Source organism: Mus pahari, chromosome 18, assembly GCF_900095145.1.
Source record: "Mus pahari chromosome 18, PAHARI_EIJ_v1.1, whole genome shotgun sequence".
Taxonomy (NCBI): Eukaryota; Metazoa; Chordata; class Mammalia; order Rodentia; family Muridae; genus Mus; species Mus pahari.
Window position 1 is genome coordinate 16,004,362 of NC_034607.1, and position 20,078 is coordinate 16,024,439.

The following is a 20,078-nucleotide window of genomic DNA, read 5'->3' on the forward strand; positions in this document are numbered from 1 at the left end:
CAGGCTGGCCTCGAACTCAGAAATCCACCTGCCTCTGCCTCCCAAGTGCTGGGATTAAAGGCATGCGCCACCACGCCCGGCTCCACTCTTTATTTTCTTGATGACAGCTATTCTGACTGGAGTGAGAAGGAATTACAGTATAGTTTTCGTGTGCATTTTCCTGATAGCTCAGTATGTTATTTTTAAATACATCTACAGGCCCATGTGTATTCTTTTGAGAATTGTCTAATCTATTTGCTCATTTATAGTTTAGATTATTTTGTTTGTAATTTCTGAGCTCTTTCTATATTCTGAATATTAATCCCATCAGCTGAAAAGCTGGTGAAGTTTGCACATTTTTACACCAGCCTTTCTGAGCCAGTTGACTGAGCTGGTTCTTGAGACTTCAAGTCCAATATGGTAAATCAGCCAAACTATGTGGCTCCACTAGGGAACCAATGTTTCTCTTATTGGGGGTGAGGGGACTTGACAGTTGGTCCAGGCTGCCCTCAAACTCAGAGATTCGCCTGACTCTGCCTTCTGATTGCTGGGATGGATTAAAAGCCGGCACTACCATAGTCCATCCAATGTTTTCAGATTTTACCTTGTGTCCAACAATGTACCTGTCTCCAGACTAATAAATTAGGGCTACAATATAAGCAAGCATGGCCCCATGATAAGAAACTCTGACATCAGTAGCCTAGACAGAAAACAAATTGGAGTTCCTTAATCCTGAGGGAAGGAGGTGGGAGAGACTGAATAGATGAGCTAGATCTACGACCATTCTGGGGATGACCCAAGTTCTCACCCTTTTTTCAAGTGGACTGTAAAGATGTGGAGAGCTTTAAAAACTCACCAAAATATGGATATATAATGATTACATTTTAACGTTAAAAAAAAAAAAATTAACATCCTCTACATTTTACCACTTCCACTAGCCCCAAGACTCTTTCCTATAAAACTTTCTTCTTAGCTAAATGTCTAAGTCTGCATCATCTCAGATTAGATGCAGAATGGAGCTTGAAGTGGGCAAGAGGGCTGGAATAGCTGTAAGGAACATTTGGATCTGACTCAGTTTTCTTGTTGATACAACTGCTCCACTCTTAGGCCATTGAGACCTACTGTGCTTTGAAGGGTAAAAACAGAGGAAGCTTCAAACCCAGCAGCCACTCTGCATTGATGAGGGAGTGGTGGCACTTGAAGCACCACCCTCAGGTTGACCGTGGTGCCTGCTTCTTGGCTCCAGTGCGGCCACATGCTCCTTCCTCCATCAACTCAGCCAGCGGAACTGTGACACGACCTGACACACTTCCTTTCCTTAAGCTTTCTGTGCCCAAGTTTATGACAGAATTGAGCCAGCCGGATTTAGTCTGTCTAGCTCTTCCACAAACTTGTGAATGTGTTTTTGAAAGTGAGAATATGAATGAATAGGAATGAAAATGGGTTTATTCTGGCCTCTGAGACATTCTCTTCCATAGCATCTCCTGCCCATTTACACGGCACAGAAGCAGCTGGCCAGCACGTAGAATACTCAAAAGCTGAAATGCTCTTACAATAAGCATCTCATCGCCATAGTCCATCTGAGCTGACATCACATGCACACCCCAGCTAGGGCCTTTGAAGGCTCCAGTGTGCTCCTTGTCTCCACTAAGGAGATAGCATGAGTTAAATAACAAGAGTCTAACTTCAAAGAGGCTTTTAAGTCCAAAAAGGAGCAAAAATGTTTATTAGACTCCTAAAGGGAAATACGGTAAATGGAGTTTGGGGGACAGAGGCTTTTCCACGGGGGACAAACCAAGGAAAGCACTAGAAAAGGGTGTCATGTGAGTTAGACTTAAGTCTGAGGGACAGCCAGATGATGATAGTATAGGGTAAAGTGTTTCAAACAAAGGGAACCATCTGGGCTGTCTCTTCTGCACTACTGAAGCTGTGCTGATGCCATAAATATAAGAAATACGGTGTGCTGGCTAGTTTTTCTGTAAACTTGACATGCTTTTGGTGTGGTGCTTAGAGCAATAAAAAAAAGGAAACTAGACCATAAGGGAATTTAGAAAGCAATTTAAAGGAAACTGTGAATAAAGGCTGTCTTGGCTTGGAAGGAGCACTGGATTCGTTTTCTCAAACCCAGATCAGCTGAGCTCAGCAAATGTGACTTAAGAAACCACACACAGATTGGTCTCCGGCCTCACCTGAGTAAAAAATAATTTCCCTCTTCGAGGTAAAAATAATTTCTTTTCTTCCTTAAAAAAAAAAAAAACAAACAAATCAGCTATTATTATGGGTTAGAATTCTCAGGTCAGCAACCTTTCCCCCCAAGGTTAGGGGAGAAATCCACTCTAGGTAACTTTTAACCTCCAGTCAAAACCGTTTTCAAAAAATTCCTTTGTAAGACCTGCAAAGGTTTTTACCAACTGGACTTTCCCGCCTAAATTCAGTACTCCCGGCCCTTTCTGCGTCCAACCGCACTATCTGTTCCGGTTACTCTTTCACAGCCTTTCCTCTCTGAGGGCATCCTCCTCCATCACCCAATCAAAAGCGTGGCGCTGAAAATCGGTTTCCTCCTGCGCACAGCGCTTCTCGGTACTGGATTAGATCCCTATGAAACACTAACACCAGTCAAGCTCCACCGAGCAGGCATGGCTCCTACCTCTATCCTCTTCCCCTCGCAGCACTGGGTGACGCCCGCCAAAGACAAATAGCTAGCAGTCCTTGGAAGACTTCCTGTCTCCCGAAGCGAGAAAAGAAAACCTAAGCATGTGTAAGTTTTAAAACATCAGTCGAGAAAACGTTCGCGCGGGATTTCAAGGTGTATTAGGAAAAAAAAAATCGACACGAGTGGGCCGAGCTATTGAGTGGAGAGTGACACACGAAGATGAAAGGAAAACAAAACCAGAGAGTATCCAAAGGAGAAAAGATCAAGGGAGGAGACAAGGCTAATATGAACTGCGAGATGTGTGTCCCCAATCATTAAGGATGCACAAGGGCTATCAGTTCTGCAACAGCAGCGTTTCAAACACTGAGCAAAGAAGAGGAAGAGCGCTTGGTTGGGCTCCAGCACGGAGGTGTGCCGGCACCGCCGGCTGAGCGGGGAGGAAATGACGAGCCAGAAAGGGGTGGTAACGGCGCCGGCCCGGGAGCCCCGGTGGCGGGCCGAGAGGAGGGGCGCGGCGGGCGCGCCAACGGCCCCGGGGTGGGTCTTGGGAAGCCGCGCCGCGCGTCTCCGCCCGGCCTCGCTCCGGATCTGTAGTCCCAACTGTGCAGAGCTCAGGACACAAGAGCCTCGCCGGGGCCCGGAATGTGGGGACACTAAAGGACAGGCCGTAGGATGAGGCTGGAACGACGTGGGGAAACCGCCACGGCCCGTGGCTGGGTGGCCAGCCACCTGACCTCCCGGGACCGAGGATCGGGGACCAGTGGCGCATCCGCCACCGGCACCCGGAGACGATCCAGATCCCGAAAAGCCTGGCTGCAGGACGCCATCCCAACGCTGGACGGCCCCTGCAGGCCTCCACCAACTCCGAGCCCGGGCTACTGGCTACCCAGCTCGGGCAGCCTCGGCTCCGACTCCCGGGCTCGACGGACGCCTGGGCCTCTCCTGAGTGGTCAGCAAGACCCGCCAATCGGGGCGCTGGGGCCGGCTCTGGGCCGCTGGATATTGGCTCCTCATACTCACCGTGCCTCGCTCCCCCGGTTCGCTGCCCGCGCTGATTGGCTCCAGTACCGGACCCCGAAACCCAATCAGAGGCTCCAGCCGCCGCCGCCGCCGCCACTGCCGCTGCCTCGCAAAATGGCGAATCTGAACAAAGGGGAATCGGGCCTCCCTCCAACCGCCTTCGCGCAAGCGCCTTCGAGACCACGCCCCATAACCCCGGCCAACCTGGCCCCGCCCCCTGGAGGGAGCCCTGCGCAGGCGTTCCAGAGGCCACACCCACTTCCTGGATTTGACACCGCCTCCCGCCGGAGGCCCACGCAGGCGCCTTTCACACGCTCCGTACTCGGCTTCTTAAACACCTCCCTGAGTTATACACGACGCAGGCGCCGACACGCCCCCCTGGCCTCCTATTTCTAAGCGTCCGCGGGGACCCGCCCCCCTGGGGCCGAGTGCGCAAGCGCTCTTCTTCTCCAGTCGGGGTCGGCCTCTCGGTACGCATGCCTGAGCGGTAGCGGGAGCCTACGGAGTTTACCGCCGGAAATCCTGAAGCCCTTACGACCGAGAGCGGGCACGGCTACCCAGCTTGAGAGGCTCACTTCCGCCCCGTTAAGGGATGGGCGCGGCCATCTTGAGTGTGCGTACAATCAAAAGGCTTTGGCGCGGGATTTGTTCCGTGTCGGGACTCTTCTGTTGCTTTCCCACCTCCGAGGGGTTCATCACGAACCCTTCCCTGCGTGGAGGAGGGCCTGCTGACGGCCGATTCCTTTGCAGGTGAAGGATGACCCCCACCCCGTACCCACTTTTCTACCGGATCCCAGGGTTGCCCTCCGCAGGGGTAGGAGGAGAGACTGGAAGTCTTTTCAGACCTTCCTTCCTGCACCTCCGAGACCGGTGGTGATCTTCCCCCGAGAAGCTGTCCTCTCCACCTGAGATCGGCTCACTCTGATTGCCGCTCAGTGTGCCCGGGGCCAGGTCTTCCCCGTACTAAGCCTTATTCTCTGGGAAAATACCGGACTGTCCTAAACCTACCCTGCTAGGAGAAGAAAGCTCGAAGTGAGGAGGTGTGTCTTGGGACCGCCTTTGCTTCCGCCTCTGGAAAGCTGTTTTGTGTTGCCTCTTAGAGGCTGAGTGAACTCACATCCAGAAAGAATACCTTAAGGAGGTGGGGAAGACTAAATGGGTTGTCAGGGTGATCTGAACACGCTAGGTTCGGGCTACCTGAGGTTTTTTTTTTTTTACTTGCTTTTCCTTTTCATTAGCAGAAGGAACTCTTAAATTCTGGAAATAGCGACTCAGTAGCATGGCCAGCTGCCTTAATGAAGATCCAGAAGGAAGTCGAGTGCGTAACAGCTATTACATTTATCGGTGAAGTGAAAATCAGAATAATTGAGGTCAAAAGAATAAACACTTTTTAATTAAACCAATAATTGGATTCTCGCCCCTCCCTGTTTGTTTCTCTCTAGCTGATTTACTTAGAAAAGGCTAATACAATCCTCGGCAGATAATAACCATCCATCACCTTCCTCTTACAGATACTTTAAAATATCGTGGTTAACTCCTTAAGATGGGAAGGTTTGTCTTTAGTTCAGAGTGTCAGAGAAGCAGGGTTGAGGCAGTGGGCGTGGGGCTCTGTTGAAGATCTGAAAGGAGAAATAGTTTTCTGTTTTTAACCTTTTTTTTTCCCCCTTTGCACGTTTTAGATCACTTATGTGAAAGGAGATCTTTTCGCATGCCCCAAAACAGACTCACTAGCCCATTGTATCAGTGAGGATTGTCGAATGGGTGCTGGAATAGCTGTTCTCTTCAAGAAGAGGTTCGGAGGGGTGCAGGAACTGTTAAGTCAACGTGAGTTTCCAGAGCATCGTAGCCTAGTTCATGCTGGCGGAAGCCTGGTTTGGTCTTCCATTATACTCTGTGTACATGTACAGTCAAAGAGATTTCTAGTGAAAACCTTGGGGGTTTTGTTGTTATTGCAGCTGCTGCTGTAGGTTTTTTTTTCTTTTTTTTTTTTTTTTTAAACTTCCTCAAGATTGGCCTCTGGTGTAGATCTCTACCACACTAAATCAGAGTTGTTGCCAAAGTTTCCAGTCTCTTCCCCCATTTTGTGTATGAATTTGCAGTGTGTAGATACATACCTGTAAGGAGACCAGAGTTGGCACCATCTGTCTTTGTTGGCTCTCCACCTTTCTTTTTTCTTTTCTTTCTTTTCCATCTGTTGGGTTAGCCCCAGGCATCCTCCCATGCGCTTTCCCAGCTTGGGCTATCCAGTGTGTACCTGACACCTAGGTTTCCTGTGGGTGCTGGGGATCACACGGATTGTCATGTTTGTACAGCATGAACTTCACTGATTAACTCATCCCCCCCAAACCCTCCAAGGTTTTCTTCTAAAATATTTAACTTCTCCCACACTTTGATTAACTGAAGGGCTTACCAAGTTCCATACGCTTTGGCGGTCCACATCCTGTACAGAATATTATTCTGTTCTTTCCTTGAAGCGGAGTCTCGTTGTGTCGCCTAGGCTGGCCTGGCTCTTGCTGTGTATCTTAAGCTTGTCTTGACCTCTAAGTAGTCCTCCCAGCTCCGTCTCCCGGATACTGACATTACAGGTGTGAGCCACAACAAAGTGTGCTTTGGGCTAGAAGTGGTAGCAGACACCTTGGTCTCAGATTGAGATTTAGAGGGGGCGGGGTCACAACGAGTCCAAGCCGGAGTTGTGGGCTAGCCAGGGCTATGCACTTAGACCTATGAATCGTAGGTTGGAAACCACTTTCCAGACTCCTCCACCACTTTCTGCCAATGACTTTAAATCAGAACTATGTATATGTATGTACAGTACATCTGGAGCGTGATGTTCTAGGTCTAGACCAGCCAGGTTACTCTGCGGAAACAAACAACAATAACGAAAACAAAGGATGGCACTGTTTCTGAATAGATAATAGAATAGCTAAGGACCTTACATGTTTCTCGGCATCGCGTGGTTGCACACACTTCTAATCCTAGTAGTCACGAGGCAGAGACAGCCAGATCTCTAAATTCAAGGTCAGCCTGCTCTACAGAGCAAGTTGTAGGACAGCCAGGCTACATAAAGAAGTTGGGAGTGGGGTGCAGAGCGGGAGTGTTCCTTATAATGTTTAATACAATACTGTAGTAGAAAGGTTACTGTTGGGATAGGGACGTGGTTCAAACTATAAAGTACTTACTAAACAAGCATAAAGGTGAAACTTTCTTCCTCAGAATCCATGGGTTTGATTTTGTTTTATTTTTGTAAAGCTAGGTGCAAATATGTTGCTTCCAGTCTTGGGGAGATAGAGGTAGGTGGATTCTTTGGGGCTCACTGGCAGCCAGTGTAGCTTTTCCAGGGAGCTCCGGTTTCAGTGACAGACCCTGACTCAAAAAAAGAGAAGGAGAAGGAGAAGATGGCTTCCATAGGCACCTGAACTTGTGCACACAGGCATTCGTGAACAATTTTAAAATAGTAAAATAAATACTTTTCAATAATTAGGTGGAAAGTAGTTGAGAAAGCACTCAATGTAGACCTATATAGTCTCAGTGCATACCTGTTATGCACGTGCACGCACACACACAGGTCTTGTTGAATAAACATGTTTGACAACTTTTGAATAGTGGTCTATTCTAAGACAATTTTAAGACATAAGTGGGCAGATCACAGTGCATTAGAAATTGGGGTAAGTATAGTCAGGTCTATAAAAATTGTTCTATCATAAGTCGAAATAGCCATTCTTTTTCTTTTTTTACTATTAAATAACTGCTTTTCTTAGAAAAGAAGTCTGGAGAAGTGGCTGTTCTGAAGAGAGATGGGCGATATATATATTACTTGGTAAGATGGGGCCAAATCTTCATACTGTGTAGATTGGCAAGTAGATGATCTTCTCTGTAATTGTCATGATGCTCCATCCTAGACAGCAAAGAATGCCAAATGCTCCCAGTTGTACATCAGCTCAGCTCCAGCGATGCTGGCTGCCTGGAGCACTGAGGCAGGTGTACCAGGCTGCCCCAGCTCGCTGGTGAGACCACTCTATGGGTCCGTGGTCTAAGAGTGACAAACCTTAGGGTGATCCACTGCTATTTCCTAGTCATAGTGGAAGGAAACCCTATCTCAAGAGAGATTTCTCTGAGGGTTTTTAATTCTCCTTGTTATGAGCCACAAAACATCCTGTTCGTCTCCTGCCTACTTGGGGAAATGTGGGGTTCTTTATCTTTCACCCTATCTTTGGTCCCAGAAAAGGTACACCTTCCTTACAATTGGTGTGGGGTGATTTAGAGCCCACCCTTAAGAAGCCTGTCCTGGACGGCAAACACTTGGGAGACACACTAACCTGCCAAGTGGGGTCTCAAAAGCCAAGACTGCTTTTCCGTTTGAAGAACTATGTCTTGCTGCTGCTTTCGCAGGGAAGCAAAAAGCAAAGGAATATGGTTGCTAAATGAACAGACTTCGAAGGGGGCTGCTCAGGCATGAGGACTTGGCATGAGTGTGGCACTTGACCAGTGATCTTGCTTAAACATGGCAGTGGGTTCAGCTTTCCTGACCCGTGTTCTCCTTGTTACCCGGCAGAGTGTTTCTCAGTCACTGGTGGGTTTTCCTGCAGCTGTAGGATGTTGCCATCCCTGCTTTAGATGAGTTAGGTGAATTAATCTATAAAGCCATGTTTATTCTTGGAATTTTCAGCATGTAGAGGAGTCAGATCACTTCTTTGTTGACTGCTATATTGGGAGATGGAGCTAATGAGAGTTTGAATTTTTTCTTTTGTGTTCAGATTACAAAGAAACGGGCTTCACACAAGCCAACGTATGAGAACCTACAGAAGAGTTTGGAGGCCATGAAGTCCCATTGTTTGAAGAATGGTGTCACTGACCTCTCCATGCCCAGGCAAGAGAAGCCCGAATTGACCGGTGAAGTTTAATCTCTAACTTCCAGGCCAAGCCTAGAGCATAGGTGTAAACAGGCCCCCGCTTGTCAGAGCTCCCTACTAAGTGACTGTGCTGCCATAGCGTATCTGTGGTCTAGCTTAACTGAATGAATCAGTTAAGTAATGGAAGGCACACACCTGCCTCAGCTCCTCTGTGGAGAGTGCCCGTGGTTGACTTCTTGCCATTGTGTCTGAAGCGTTGGCCTCTATTCCTGAAGCAGTGGAATTTCAGATTGGAGACTGGGCAGCTGCACTTCCTCTCAGGCTGCTTTATCTCCTAAAATTGAATTTGGTGTTAGGAAAGTTGTCAGTGACCTCTGCCTTTTATGCTGCATACCTGCTTGTGGTTCCCGTGGATAGCAGTCAGGATATCCTTGATGTCCCTTTGAGGACTTAAATGACACTGGTCTTAGGTGACCCTTTGCTTCCTCTTGAGGATCTGGTCCATACCCCTTCTCTTTTTATTGCCCTAGTAGTTTTCAGTCAGTACTGACCAAAACTCAAGTGACTTTCAGTGTGACCACAACATCTTTTCTTTTTATTTTTTTAATGTGCATTAGTGTTTTGCCTGCATGTATATCTAGGTGAGGGTGTTGGATCCCTGGAACTGGAGTTAACAGGCATTGTCAGCTGTCATGTGGATGCTGCAAATTGAACTCCTGGTCCTCGGAAGAGCAGCCAGAGGCCTCTCTCCAGCCCTTCATCATTTCTTCAATATATTCATGGCTTATGTATCAGAAACTCTTTTTTCTTTTTTAAGTCTCTGTTCAGGAACTTGATGGACCTGCTGTCGTGTGAAATTGGCTTTTTGTTTTGTTTTGTTTTTTTGGTTTTTTTTTTTTTTTTTTTTTCGAGACAGACACGGTTTCTCTGTGTAGCCCTGGCTGTCCTGGAACTTACTCTGTAGACCAGGCTGGCCTTGAACTCAGAAATCCGCCTGCCTCTGCCTCCCAAGTGCTGGGATTAAAGGCGTGCGCCACCACGTCCGGCGAAATTGGCAGTTTTAAGCTTTCCCTTTGTCCCTAGGGCTGTGTCATTAGCAGGAGAGTGTCAGGTGGTAGAGTGGACCATCTGTCGCACAGCCAGCAGCATCTCCGCGCATTCCTCCTGACTGCCTTCCTAAGTCCTCCCTCCTTTGCATGCTCCCTAACTCTATTATCTTAAGTGTGTTTTAAATATATGGACATCTTCCTGCCCACTCAAGTCAGTTTCCATTGAAAGAGTAACAGGCTAGTGACCTTGTGTCAAAGAGTGAAATAATTAGAAAGAATTAGAAATAATCAGAAAGCAAAGAGATATGATGGTCGCCCAAGGTCTGTCTTAAGTGACTTGACACCAAGAATCGACTTGGAGATTCCTCATTGTGGCTTCCTCTGGGCGTGAGTCTGGGTACTACTTTGGTTAGAGCCCAGAGGGAGAGGGCGGGGGAGCAGGTTCCTAAGCACGTTCGTCATAGCCAGTGGAGGATTGTGCTTTCTCGCTTCATCTTAACCAAAAGACCAAGAAAAGATGGTGTTTTCTTTTGTTCTCAGGATTGGATGCGGTCTGGATCGGCTGCAGTGGGAAAATGTATCTGCGATTCTCGAAGAGGTGTTTGAGTCCACAGACATCAAAATTACTGTGTATACACTCTGAACAGATGAAGATCTTGGATGAGCCCATGGTCTTTTGTGTCATCTATGGAGCTGTAGGACTCAGCAGCCATAGGACCTCAGAATGGGCAGAGGACAATCTGAGAGGGAGTCTCCCAGGCCAGATGTGGGTTTCTGCACTCCAAGAGGGTAGGGAGGGCACTGCACCCAAGCAGGAGGTGAGGTCTGTCAGTAGGTAGGAAACCAGGTAGTAAGTGTTTAGGACCTGCTTTGCTTAGCCACTGCTGGATTTGGTTGGTTGGCCACTGGGTGGCAGAGTAGGTTCTCATTCTCTTTTGAAGAGAAATTGTGGGAAGGGTAAACTTTTCAGATTTTTTTTTTTTTTAATAATTTTATGTTTGTGCACTTGGTGTTAGTCTCACCAAAAATCATCATAGGAAAGGATTATGGTTTTTAGTTATGACATCACAATGTGTCAAGAGTGGAACAATAAACGTTTCCCTTGGGTTCACTGAGGTTTGCATGTGTGAACGTCTGTGTTCTGGATCTTGGGGACAGGCTAAACCTGTGACTCAATTTTGAAGAGCCAGGGTTCCCTGGGGAGAACAAGAAGGTAAGAGGAAGTATGGACAAGGACTGTCCACTGGTTACGAGGCGCGGTTAGAGGGCTTACTGTCTGCTGCGTACTTGATGCGATTGGTCGTGCCTGGACTTAATCAGGAGGCCAGCAAAGGATCACTGAAGACTCAGGCAAGAGCGGGGTCCTGGTCCTAGAAGATTGTGACATGCAACTAACTGGACTCTCACGAGCACTACAGTAATTATTGGTCCCTCTTCTGAAACTAAGGGCAAGCATCATGTCTATGGTGGGAAGATAAAGCCCACTGATTTAGTCAGTGTTCTGTTATTAGAGATATTGGGGCAAGTAGGAATCCTCCCTACCCCACAGTGGTTGTACTGTAAGTTAACACAGCCAGACGTACCACAGTCTGTACTCCAGTGTGACAGGTGATTGGTCAGGAATGGGTGATTCTTCCAGTGTAAAAATAACTAAGTTAGAAGGGGTTGTGGAGACACCAGGAAAGCCCTGGTGATGGATCTTGGTATGTGAGATATTGCATATTGCAGCCTGCCAGCAGGGGAATCAAAGGGGAACAGACAAGTTCTACATAGTACTGTGGGAGGAGTCCAAAGCTTTCATTAGAACCTGTGTCTCTATAACCGTAGGGAGAAAATGTCTAAATGCGTGAAGCAGATGATGAGAGCGGGTGATGGGCAGATGGTTGTATTTCACTCTGGGAAATCTACGTTCCTTCTCTCCCATGGATTGAATTTATAGCCTTTCATGTTAGGCTGTTCCTCCAGCAACCTACACTTCAGCCCCCATGGAAACATCTGAATGCTCGCTCAGATCAGTAGCTCTCTAGGCTCCTCTGCTTTTAAGGGGATTATAGTTAATAGTTAATTTTTGTCAGGGAGCCTGATTGGCTGACCGTGACATTCTGGACCTTGGTGGAAATGGGATTAGGTGCCTTTGGGTCAAATTCCGGTGACTTATCACACATGAAGCCCAAGGAAAGGAGAGTTGGCTTGATAACAGAACGGAACCACCTCCTCAGAAACCCAGTTAGAGTCTGACTGACAACCCAACACCCAGACATGCAGTGCAGTTTCACTTCTGCAGAGGACTCAGACAGACCCTTTGAGAAGTGACCCCTGCCACCTCCTGTCATCATTTCCGAGAGTCTCACAGTGTGTCGGAACATTTAGCTGTTCCTTTTGAACCCCTCTTTAGGGAAAAGAAAGTTACTTATTGCTTGGCTGTTGAGATGTGGATATCTCAAAATTCCATGAGCCTGTGTTCCCCCACTATATTATCTTCAAAGGACAGGAAAAGCTCTCCTTTACAAACAATCCCAGGAACACATTCTTTTCTTTCTTTCACTGTTCGGTAGTGCTGGGGGTGGATGAGAGAGAGCCTTGCATATTCAACCTGCTGGTCAACCTAGAACGCTCTGCTGCCTCACAACCTTCTCCCTTACGTGAATCAGTCTCCTGGTTGACACTGGGTTTACTAGGCTGGCTAGCCCACATACCTCCAGGGGTTCTCCGGCCTTCATCTTGTGCTAAGAGGACAGACCGATGCTTCTACATCCTGCTGCATGTGAGTTCAGGGGGTCTGAAAGCCTGGTTCTCATGCTTGCAGCAAGAGCTTTACACACTGAGCCATTGCCGGCTCCCCAGCCCTTGGGGGGAAATATTTTCAGGTCAGGATCATGGTGAGAAGTCAGCCTGAGAGAGTGAGTTCTTCACTGTCAAGACTTGGCTTTATCTTCCTAAGGCCATGGCTTGGTTCTTAGCTGGTGATAACCCTGCACCTAGGTATCCACTCACTGTCCAGGGAACTTCCCACCATCCCACTTACTTAAGAGAACAGGCACAAAAACCACTTATTTCCTTTATTGATGTTGCTATTTTGTCTTTTTTTTTTTTTAAGTCAGCCCAATTCAGAACACTTTTCTAGCTGTATTTCCAAGGTCTGTCCCTTGACTCTGAGGGTCTTGTCTCAGACAGCACCCCTGGAGAGGCAATAAGACCCTCCACCCCCCCCACCCCCCCAGGTACCTGCTGCCCACATCACAATTGGTTTTCTTGTCTTCATTTTCCTTCTTCCATATTACAAAAGGCATGGTTGAATGAATGACGTCCTGAGGTATGTTTTGAGTTCTCTGAGGGAGGGTCTTGTCCAGTGCAACTGGTTCGTTTCAGATGTCCAACTCCAAGTAGAATCAGGGAGCCAGGTCTGTCCTGGATGCCATCCGGGTCATTGCTCTGAGTGGCAGCAGGTAGCACCTTCAAGGGAACCAGCACGTTACTGAGAGCCTTGCTAATCCCCAACAGCCAGCCCTCTGAAATAACTAAAACCTCTTTGTGCCTTCCCTCAACAACCCTGCATGTCTTTCCTCCAGGGCCTCCTGTGGTACCTGGCTGAGGTGGTGTTGGGACTGCCTCCTTCACTGCTTTGGTGTGGTTTTACCACAACCCCAGAGATCTGTTTGGATTCTGTTCTCTCAAACATACTGTGCAAATACTCCGCTGTGTAGCTTTCTGTGGCCCAGAACTTACTACACAGCACGGGCCAGCCTTGAACTCAGATCTGACTATCTCTACTTCCCCTGGGCTAGTCTGCTAGTCTTTCTTAAAGCAAAGATAAAAAATAAGAGATAGACAAAGTGCATTGTAAAAGTGCTTGCTGTTTAGTGAACTTTAAGAAGGGCTGGCTGCTCTGTAGGGGCATTTAGACTGTCGTGGTTTTGTGGCTTACATGGGACCTTCCCTGGGGAACTTAGAAGACCCACAGGTGTGCCATAGGAAGTGTGCTGATGGGTTCAAGAATTCTGGTTGTATCTATACCCAAGACGAAGTTAAATTCTTTTTCAAAATTACATTTATGTGTATAGGGGGTGGTGTGCGGGTTTGGGGGTTGAAGAATAACTTTGGGGAATCAGTCTTCTCTTTCCACTATGTATGTGGGTCCCACAGATGAAACTCAGGTCTCCAGAAGAGGTGGTGAGCACCTTTACTAGGCGATCCCCTGGCCCAGAATGTTCTATTTTAAAATAAGCTGACTTAGGCATGTCCTCCCCTCATACTGGATTATTTACTGAGTACCAGTTAAAACTCCCAGTGATCCCAAATTTAAAACTTTACTCGTCATTGAAATTCACAATCTTAATGAAAAAATAAACCCCTGAAGACTTGCTAATTTGGTAGCTGGCAGAAATGGCCTGTAAAAGTCTTCAAAGGGTCTAGAGAGAGAGCTCAGTCGGTTAAAGAGCGAAGCCTGACACCTGAGTTCCATTCCCAGAACTCGCATGGTGGAAACAGATTCAGCTCTGGTAAGGTGTCCTCTGACCTCTATGTGTGTGCCTTGACGTGTGCCCCTCCCACACACAAATACAAAATAAATATAATCTCATTAAAGGTGTGGACTTTCTGTAGGGGAGGGGTTTTGTTCTGTTTTTGAGATAGGGTATGTAGCCCAGGCTGGCCTATGAACTCTTCTGTTCTCTTCAACTCACCTCTTGGTGCTGGGAGCTTGTAGCCTGTTATTATCAGAGCTAGAAATTGAATCCGGCATGTATGCGTGCTAGACGAGCATTTCACCACCCCAGCACACATCTTTGAGTTTTGTAAACATTCTACCACTGAACTACACCCACAACCCGAACTCTTGGATGTTTTGTTTAGTTTTGACTCTTGTTTTATTTTTTGAGACAGGGTCTCACTAGGTAGCTTAGTTTAACCTGAGACTTGGTATAACCCAAGATAGCCTCTAACTCGTAATCCTATCCTCCTGCCTCTCTGCCTCTGGAGGGCTGGGATTATAGGCGCACAACACCAAGTCCCTCTCCCCCTCGGAGACCGCAAAAGAAAACACCTCAGGGTAAACTTAAGTCAGCAGCCACCATTCTGGTGACGCTTATGCTGGCTATAGTGGCGCTTACGCTAACAAAAGGCTTTGAGGAATTTTAAAAGCAAGTTCGGTCTTTTCAGGGATCATCCTTGAATCTCTCCTGACTGCTCTCGTGACCCAGTGTCCTGTGTTACTTTATGGCGTGAACCTACCTACACCAAGTCTCTGCTCTGTCCTTTTGCTAAGATTAGGCTGTGTGTGTGTGTGTGTGTGTGTGTGCGTGTGTGTGTGTGTCTGCTTGGCCAGGAAGATGCTCAGCTTGAGGACATCTGGGCACCCCGTGTGCATGCCTAATAGCAAACACCTGCCAACATGCAGGTCCGGAACATCAGATTTCCAGAACGTGTCCGCGAAGCTGCATCTTCTCTTAAGGGTATTGGAAGCGAGAAACATCAAACATAAATTGGATGATCTTCATGGATGCATGCTGCGTCCATGTTTTATGAATACAGGAGTCGTTCCAAAATTAAACTCAGGAGTGCAGTGAGGAGCCTTCGCCATCACCGGGAGATTTTGATCAGTTATTCTGGCCTTGGAAAAGGGCTCAGTCACAGCAGTTCTATGGGAGCAAACTAGATCAGACCAAATTCAAAAGATAGTGAAGGATCTGTTACCCTCTTTCCGGAGGATAATTGGCCTGTTTCTGTGAGAGTCTAATTTACCCTCAGCAAGAGGCCAAATTGGCCTTAATTGTGTCCTAATTATTTGCCTAAACAGCTCATCTTTATTTCCAGTTCTCCTATCACCTCTTGACATCTGTAGGAGACTACTTCTAAGCTGCTGTTTTAGTTACAAACACCTCTTAACCCTTTAGATGCTCTGGTATAAAGTAACTCACCAGTCTCACCCGATGGAGTTTGATTCTCCACGAGTTAGTTCTCATGGGGATTCCCAACAAGAAGAATGCCCTAGCCCTATGCATCCACATAACAATCACTGAGACACTCAGAGAATGGCCCTCTGAAAGCAGGAGAGCAGATCTGGTTCAAATCGAAAGTAGAATACAAGGCTGGAGGATGGGTCAGAGCTTAAGAGTGCTGGTTTCTCTTCCCAATGACCCAGGTTTGATTCTCAGCACCAAATGCCTCACAAGTGCCTGTAACTCCAGTTCTAGGGGGAATCTAACGTCCTTCTCTGGCCTCTTGGGTACAAGGCATGCATGTGGTACACAAAAAAATACATGCAAGCAAAAGACCCACAATATAAATCTTTAAAAATGAAAAAAGAAAAAGATGAAAAGAGAAATTCCCCTCAAGAATGAAAACCCTGGATTACAGAAGAACAGAGGTGGTGACTTTGAAACTAGGGATCTAGGGCTTGGAGTCTCTGGAGTTCAGACAGTCCTCAGCCACCATATGGATGTTAGGAATCAACCTGGGTCCTCTGCAAGAATAACCAGTGTTAACCCTTTCAGCATCTGTCTAGCCCCTACTTTGTATTTGTGTGCATCTGTGTGTGGATATGAGCAAGTGCATTCTATTGTTCACACCCCAGAAGTGTCAGGTCTCCTGGAGCGGGAGTCACAGGCAGTTGTGAACTGCTCAGTGTGGGTGCTCAGAACCAAACTTTAGAGCAGCCAGTGCTTTTAGTGGTTGAACCATCTCCAAGACTTGGATTTAGGTAGAGGGATTCAGAGGAAAGGGGAAATGAAACAGTATTCTAGAATGTTCCTACAACCAAATTCATACAAATGCAGCCCATGAGAACTGCATTTCTTCCTACCTGACCTCAAAGTCTTTTGACTCAAGTGAACAGTTAATACAAAGACAGTGCCAGGGCATCGGGGGAAAACTCACTGGTGCCTACTTCAGGATGTCTGCCAACTTCTCCTCATAGTACAGGAAGTTCTCCTGAATGTCCTCCCAGGGCTCAAAGGCTTTGGATTCGCCCTCTTCTTGCTCCACAAAATTCTGCCAGATGTACTCGAAGTCCTGGGGTTTCATGATGCGAAGTTTGCAGCCGGCCTCCTTCAGCTTTTTCAGAGCGGCCTGGACCTCTGGCTCCTCCCACATGAAGAGCCGGCTCACCAGGATGAGCAGCCGCAGGTTCTTGGTCTTGCTGAGGGTTTTGAGAATTCGGTCAGCGCAGGCTGCACAGGGGCTGGAGGACACGTACCAGGTGACATTGTACTTGAGGGCCGGGTCGAAAGCTGGCAGGATGGTGTTAAAGAAAGCCTCCTCGGCATGGGCACCCGCATGCTCATCCTCCAGGTAGCCCTGTGTCGCCTGCGCTTGGCCGCCCTTACTCTGTGCTTCGACCACATAGCAGAGAAAGGTCTTATTCCGCCCAGAACTGTATTCCACGTTCCGGAACTGAAACTTAAAGAAGTTGACAGGTAGCCGCACCCTGTAGGTCAAGGGGACAAGGCAGGGAAGAAGGGAATGATGAGTCTTGATTCCTAGGAACTAGAGCCGGCAGATCTCCAAGACCCAGTCATTCTTGCTGAAAATGGGCCGTGTCTATGCTATCCCAGAGGTTATGAGGGCTTGCTACTCTGCTAGAGGACTTGAGTTTGGTTCCCCGTACCCATGTTCAGCAACTCACAACTACCTGTAACTCTAGTTCCAAGAGCTCTGACACACTCACCTGGCTTCCAAGGTCACCTGTACACATTCAGTGACACATACACATCAGTATAAAAATATCCACTCCTTGAAAACAATATGGTCTTTTTTTTTTTCTTCTGGCTGTCCTGGAACGAACTATAGAGACAAGGTTGGCCTCGAACTCACAGAGGTCCATCTGCATTTACCTCTGAGTGCTGGGAGTAAAGACGTGAGCCACCATACTCAGAGCAAATGTAAATCGTTCGCATGGAGCTCCCTGGGAGGGACAAAGATGATCTGGATTTGAGTTTGTATTCTGATTACCCCACTAGGAAGTGACCCCGATGTGCCCACCTTTGACCTAGTTTCCCTCCCTCTTCTTTCGTTTCTTTCTTTCAACAGGGTGCAGTTAGCCCAAGTGGCCGGGACCCCAGCTCATGTTGCTGTTCGTGGCCACTCCACTTCATCAGCGCACTCCACAATGAGGCAGTGGGTTGTGAAATTTCTCGTGATGAAGAAAGACAAAGATTTGACAGAACACCCCCCACACCGTCCTTTCTCATCTCATCGAAGAAGCGCACATAGATTGCGTTTTTGGTCATGGAATGGCCTACATCATGTAATCGTGTTCTCCTATTGGCTGCTTCTCAGTCAAACGGGGTTTCTCATGATCAGGGGCTAAGAACTATCTGTAAGACGAGTCTACCCAAGGGTACACACAGGGTAATTAAGCTTGAGTCACTTCAGTCTTGAAAGTCTTGGCCCTTGGCCTCCACGTGACTGTCATCTAGCGGCTAGGACCTAGTTAGACTGCCGAGATGTAAATAAATGGCCAAGAACGCTAGGACCTTGCAAGAGTGGGCGGGAGAGAACCTCTACAGCGTGACGGTTAGTCTGTCAACCTGACCAGATTTAGAATCATCCGGAGGTGCAGGTCTGGACATATCTGTGAGGGTGTTTCCAGGGGCGTCTACCTGAGAAGGGAAGAACTCTCCTGAATTTTAGGGGCCCTGGCCTGGGCTCAGGTCTCAGGCTGATAGAAAGGGGGATAAAAAGAGAAAATGAGCCAAGTAGCAGCATGCCCTGCTTCCAGCTTCCTGGCTGTGGATGCCACGTGACCGGTCACCTCACTTGTGCCTTCCAGGCTCTGACAGGTTAGATCGCCCCAGTCTGTGAGCCCGAAGAAACGGTTCTCCCATTGCATTTGGTTACAGCGACGAGGGCAAGCCTCGGACAATGTATGGAAGCTCTTGCAAGTTGCATCTTGGCTCATGAGGCCGTACAAAATGGTTGCATGTTCCTGAAGAAAAGTGCACTGCAGGTAACCTCCAGGGAAGATCACAGTGGTGACACCAGGCTGAGGTATCCATATAAGTGGGCATAGGCTGAGGTGGATCTAAAGAGCCCACTCGATGTCTTAGGACAGTGGTCTTGCTAAGAGGAAGATTTAAGGGGAGAGCTATACCAGGCAATAAAGAGTAGCCAGGCATTTTAAAGAACAGCATGCCATTACTAAAAGGAGAGAAGGCATCAGGGCTGATGATTATATTTACTTATTTATTTACAGGGAGGAGGCACCTGTGCCATGTCATGTGTGAGGAAGTCAGAGGACAGCTTGTGGGAGAAGTTGGGACTGGGGGATGGAGCTTGGGTAATGAGGCCTGACAGCCAGCAACTTTACCTGGAGCTGAGGCAGCTTTGTAGCTCTCCAAGATTGTTCTCACTTTTCTCATTTGTGAGTATTTATCCTAAAGTTCAGACCTGTATGGGTTGGGGGGGGGGGGCGCAATGAAAATGAGATTTTCTTTTCTTTTTTTTTTTAAATCAGGAGTGGAAAGGTGCTAAATTAATCATTAATTAATAAATCCTGGGGATGGTGTCACTGCCTGCCTCAGTAGTTTCTGTTCTCAAATGAAACACACACACACACACACACACACACACACCCTTGTATTTTAATATGCCATATGCAGCACAGTAGCTGAGCAGCTGCCTAGCCTCCACACTGCTAGAATCTACCTCCTGTCAATAATTCGGAGTTACCATCTTGAATGCCCCGGATCCATCTGTCCAGCCCTCTGAGCCCCACTTTCTTGACCCAGCAAGCTCTCCTTGCTTCTCCACCCCTATTGGCTGTTGGCTTCTTTATTTACCAATCAGAACCAACTGAGGGCAGGTCCCCAGAAGGTATGTGCAGACCTTCTTGTGCTAACAGTTTTAGGGGGAACATAATTAGCATCTGTAATACTCGCAGCTACAGAAAGGAGAGGTGCCCACCAGAGGGGTTGCTTATCTTGCTCTAACTAGTCTCCAGGCTGGGGCGCGGCTCCCTGAGAAGGCTTGCCCAGCATGCAAGATCCCCGGGTGCCACAGAATAAACCTGTCATCTCTGCACCTGCTGCCGAACATGGCCCCCCGGGACACCACTGACTCACTTGGTGCCTTTCTTAGCTGCTTCTCTCTCCCTAGGAAGGACGCCAGGGTTGCAGGGGAGCCCCTAGACCTTGGCTGCTTAAGGAGAAGCGGCCGATTGTTAGAGCTCAGGAAGTGCCACCTCCACTTCCGGGATTTATCCTCCCTGTGCTGAATGTTTTCCACTCATGTCCCCACGTCCCCTGCTGTCAAGGTAAAGTTTCCAACATGAAGATGGCTCTGTCTGAGGACCCAGCCCTGGGACTCCTTCAGGACTGCAGTTAGCTCTTAAGCCCCTCCATCCCTGGCTGAAAGAGTTCATGATTTACTTCACATTGCATCAGGAGCAATCACCCGATGCCATTCCTCCTTTGAACTGGAAGAATACCCCCAGTTACATAGTTCCACTCACCCACCAGGCCACCCTCCAGCTCTGTCTGTTCCCCTTACGAATATATATATATATATATATATATATATATATATATATAT

General features: G+C 47.7%; 3 protein-coding genes across 12 annotated transcripts in view; 1 reads left to right on the forward strand and 2 right to left on the reverse strand.

Annotated features, from left to right (window-relative positions):
* Positions 1 to 3,762, reverse strand: part of Nfya (nuclear transcription factor Y subunit alpha) — a 22,966-nt gene extending 19,204 nt beyond the window's left edge. For all 6 annotated transcript variants that reach the window (XM_029531465.1, XM_021217687.2, XM_029531463.1 and 3 more), the window contains exon 1: positions 3,653 to 3,762. The gene's annotated coding sequence lies outside the window, so the exon portion shown is untranslated. The remainder of the gene's footprint in view (positions 1 to 3,652) is intronic.
* A 264-nt stretch (positions 3,763 to 4,026) lies between these two features.
* Positions 4,027 to 10,674, forward strand: Oard1 (O-acyl-ADP-ribose deacylase 1). Of its 5 annotated transcripts, none has more exons than XM_029531654.1 (6): positions 4,027 to 4,402; positions 4,891 to 4,970; positions 5,332 to 5,476; positions 7,411 to 7,469; positions 8,407 to 8,519; positions 10,092 to 10,674. In XM_029531654.1, exons 2-6 carry the CDS (start codon positions 4,932 to 4,934, stop codon positions 10,192 to 10,194), a joined length of 459 nt encoding a protein of 152 aa, XP_029387514.1. In that variant the 5' UTR covers positions 4,027 to 4,402; positions 4,891 to 4,931; the 3' UTR covers positions 10,195 to 10,674. The 5 variants fall into 5 exon arrangements, with proteins under 5 accessions (XP_029387514.1, XP_021073819.1, XP_021073821.1 ...); XM_021218160.2 differs by having other exon boundaries at positions 4,894 to 4,970; XM_021218162.2 differs by having other exon boundaries at positions 4,027 to 4,265; positions 4,894 to 4,970.
* A 1,923-nt stretch (positions 10,675 to 12,597) lies between these two features.
* The window catches only part of Apobec2 (apolipoprotein B mRNA editing enzyme catalytic subunit 2), a 13,780-nt gene continuing 6,299 nt past the window's right edge, over positions 12,598 to 20,078 (reverse strand). The window contains exons 2-3 of the mRNA XM_021218325.2: positions 16,425 to 16,974; positions 12,598 to 13,004 (exon numbers count right to left, since the gene is read on the reverse strand). Of these exons, the coding sequence (XP_021073984.1) occupies positions 16,431 to 16,974 (544 nt within the window). The 3' untranslated portion in view covers positions 12,598 to 13,004; positions 16,425 to 16,430. The remainder of the gene's footprint in view (positions 13,005 to 16,424; positions 16,975 to 20,078) is intronic.

Bases quoted from the DNA above. Each gene is read 5' to 3' on its own strand.
- Oard1 (XM_029531654.1), top strand. From the start codon at position 4,932: ATGGCCAGCTGCCTTAATGAAGATCCAGAAGGAAGTCGA. The intron at 7,470-8,406 runs GTAAGATGGGGC...TTTTGTGTTCAG, and splicing joins GGCGATATATATATTACTTG to ATTACAAAGAAACGGGCTTC. The intron at 8,520-10,091 runs GCAAGAGAAGCC...TTTTGTTCTCAG, and splicing joins ACTGACCTCTCCATGCCCAG to GATTGGATGCGGTCTGGATC.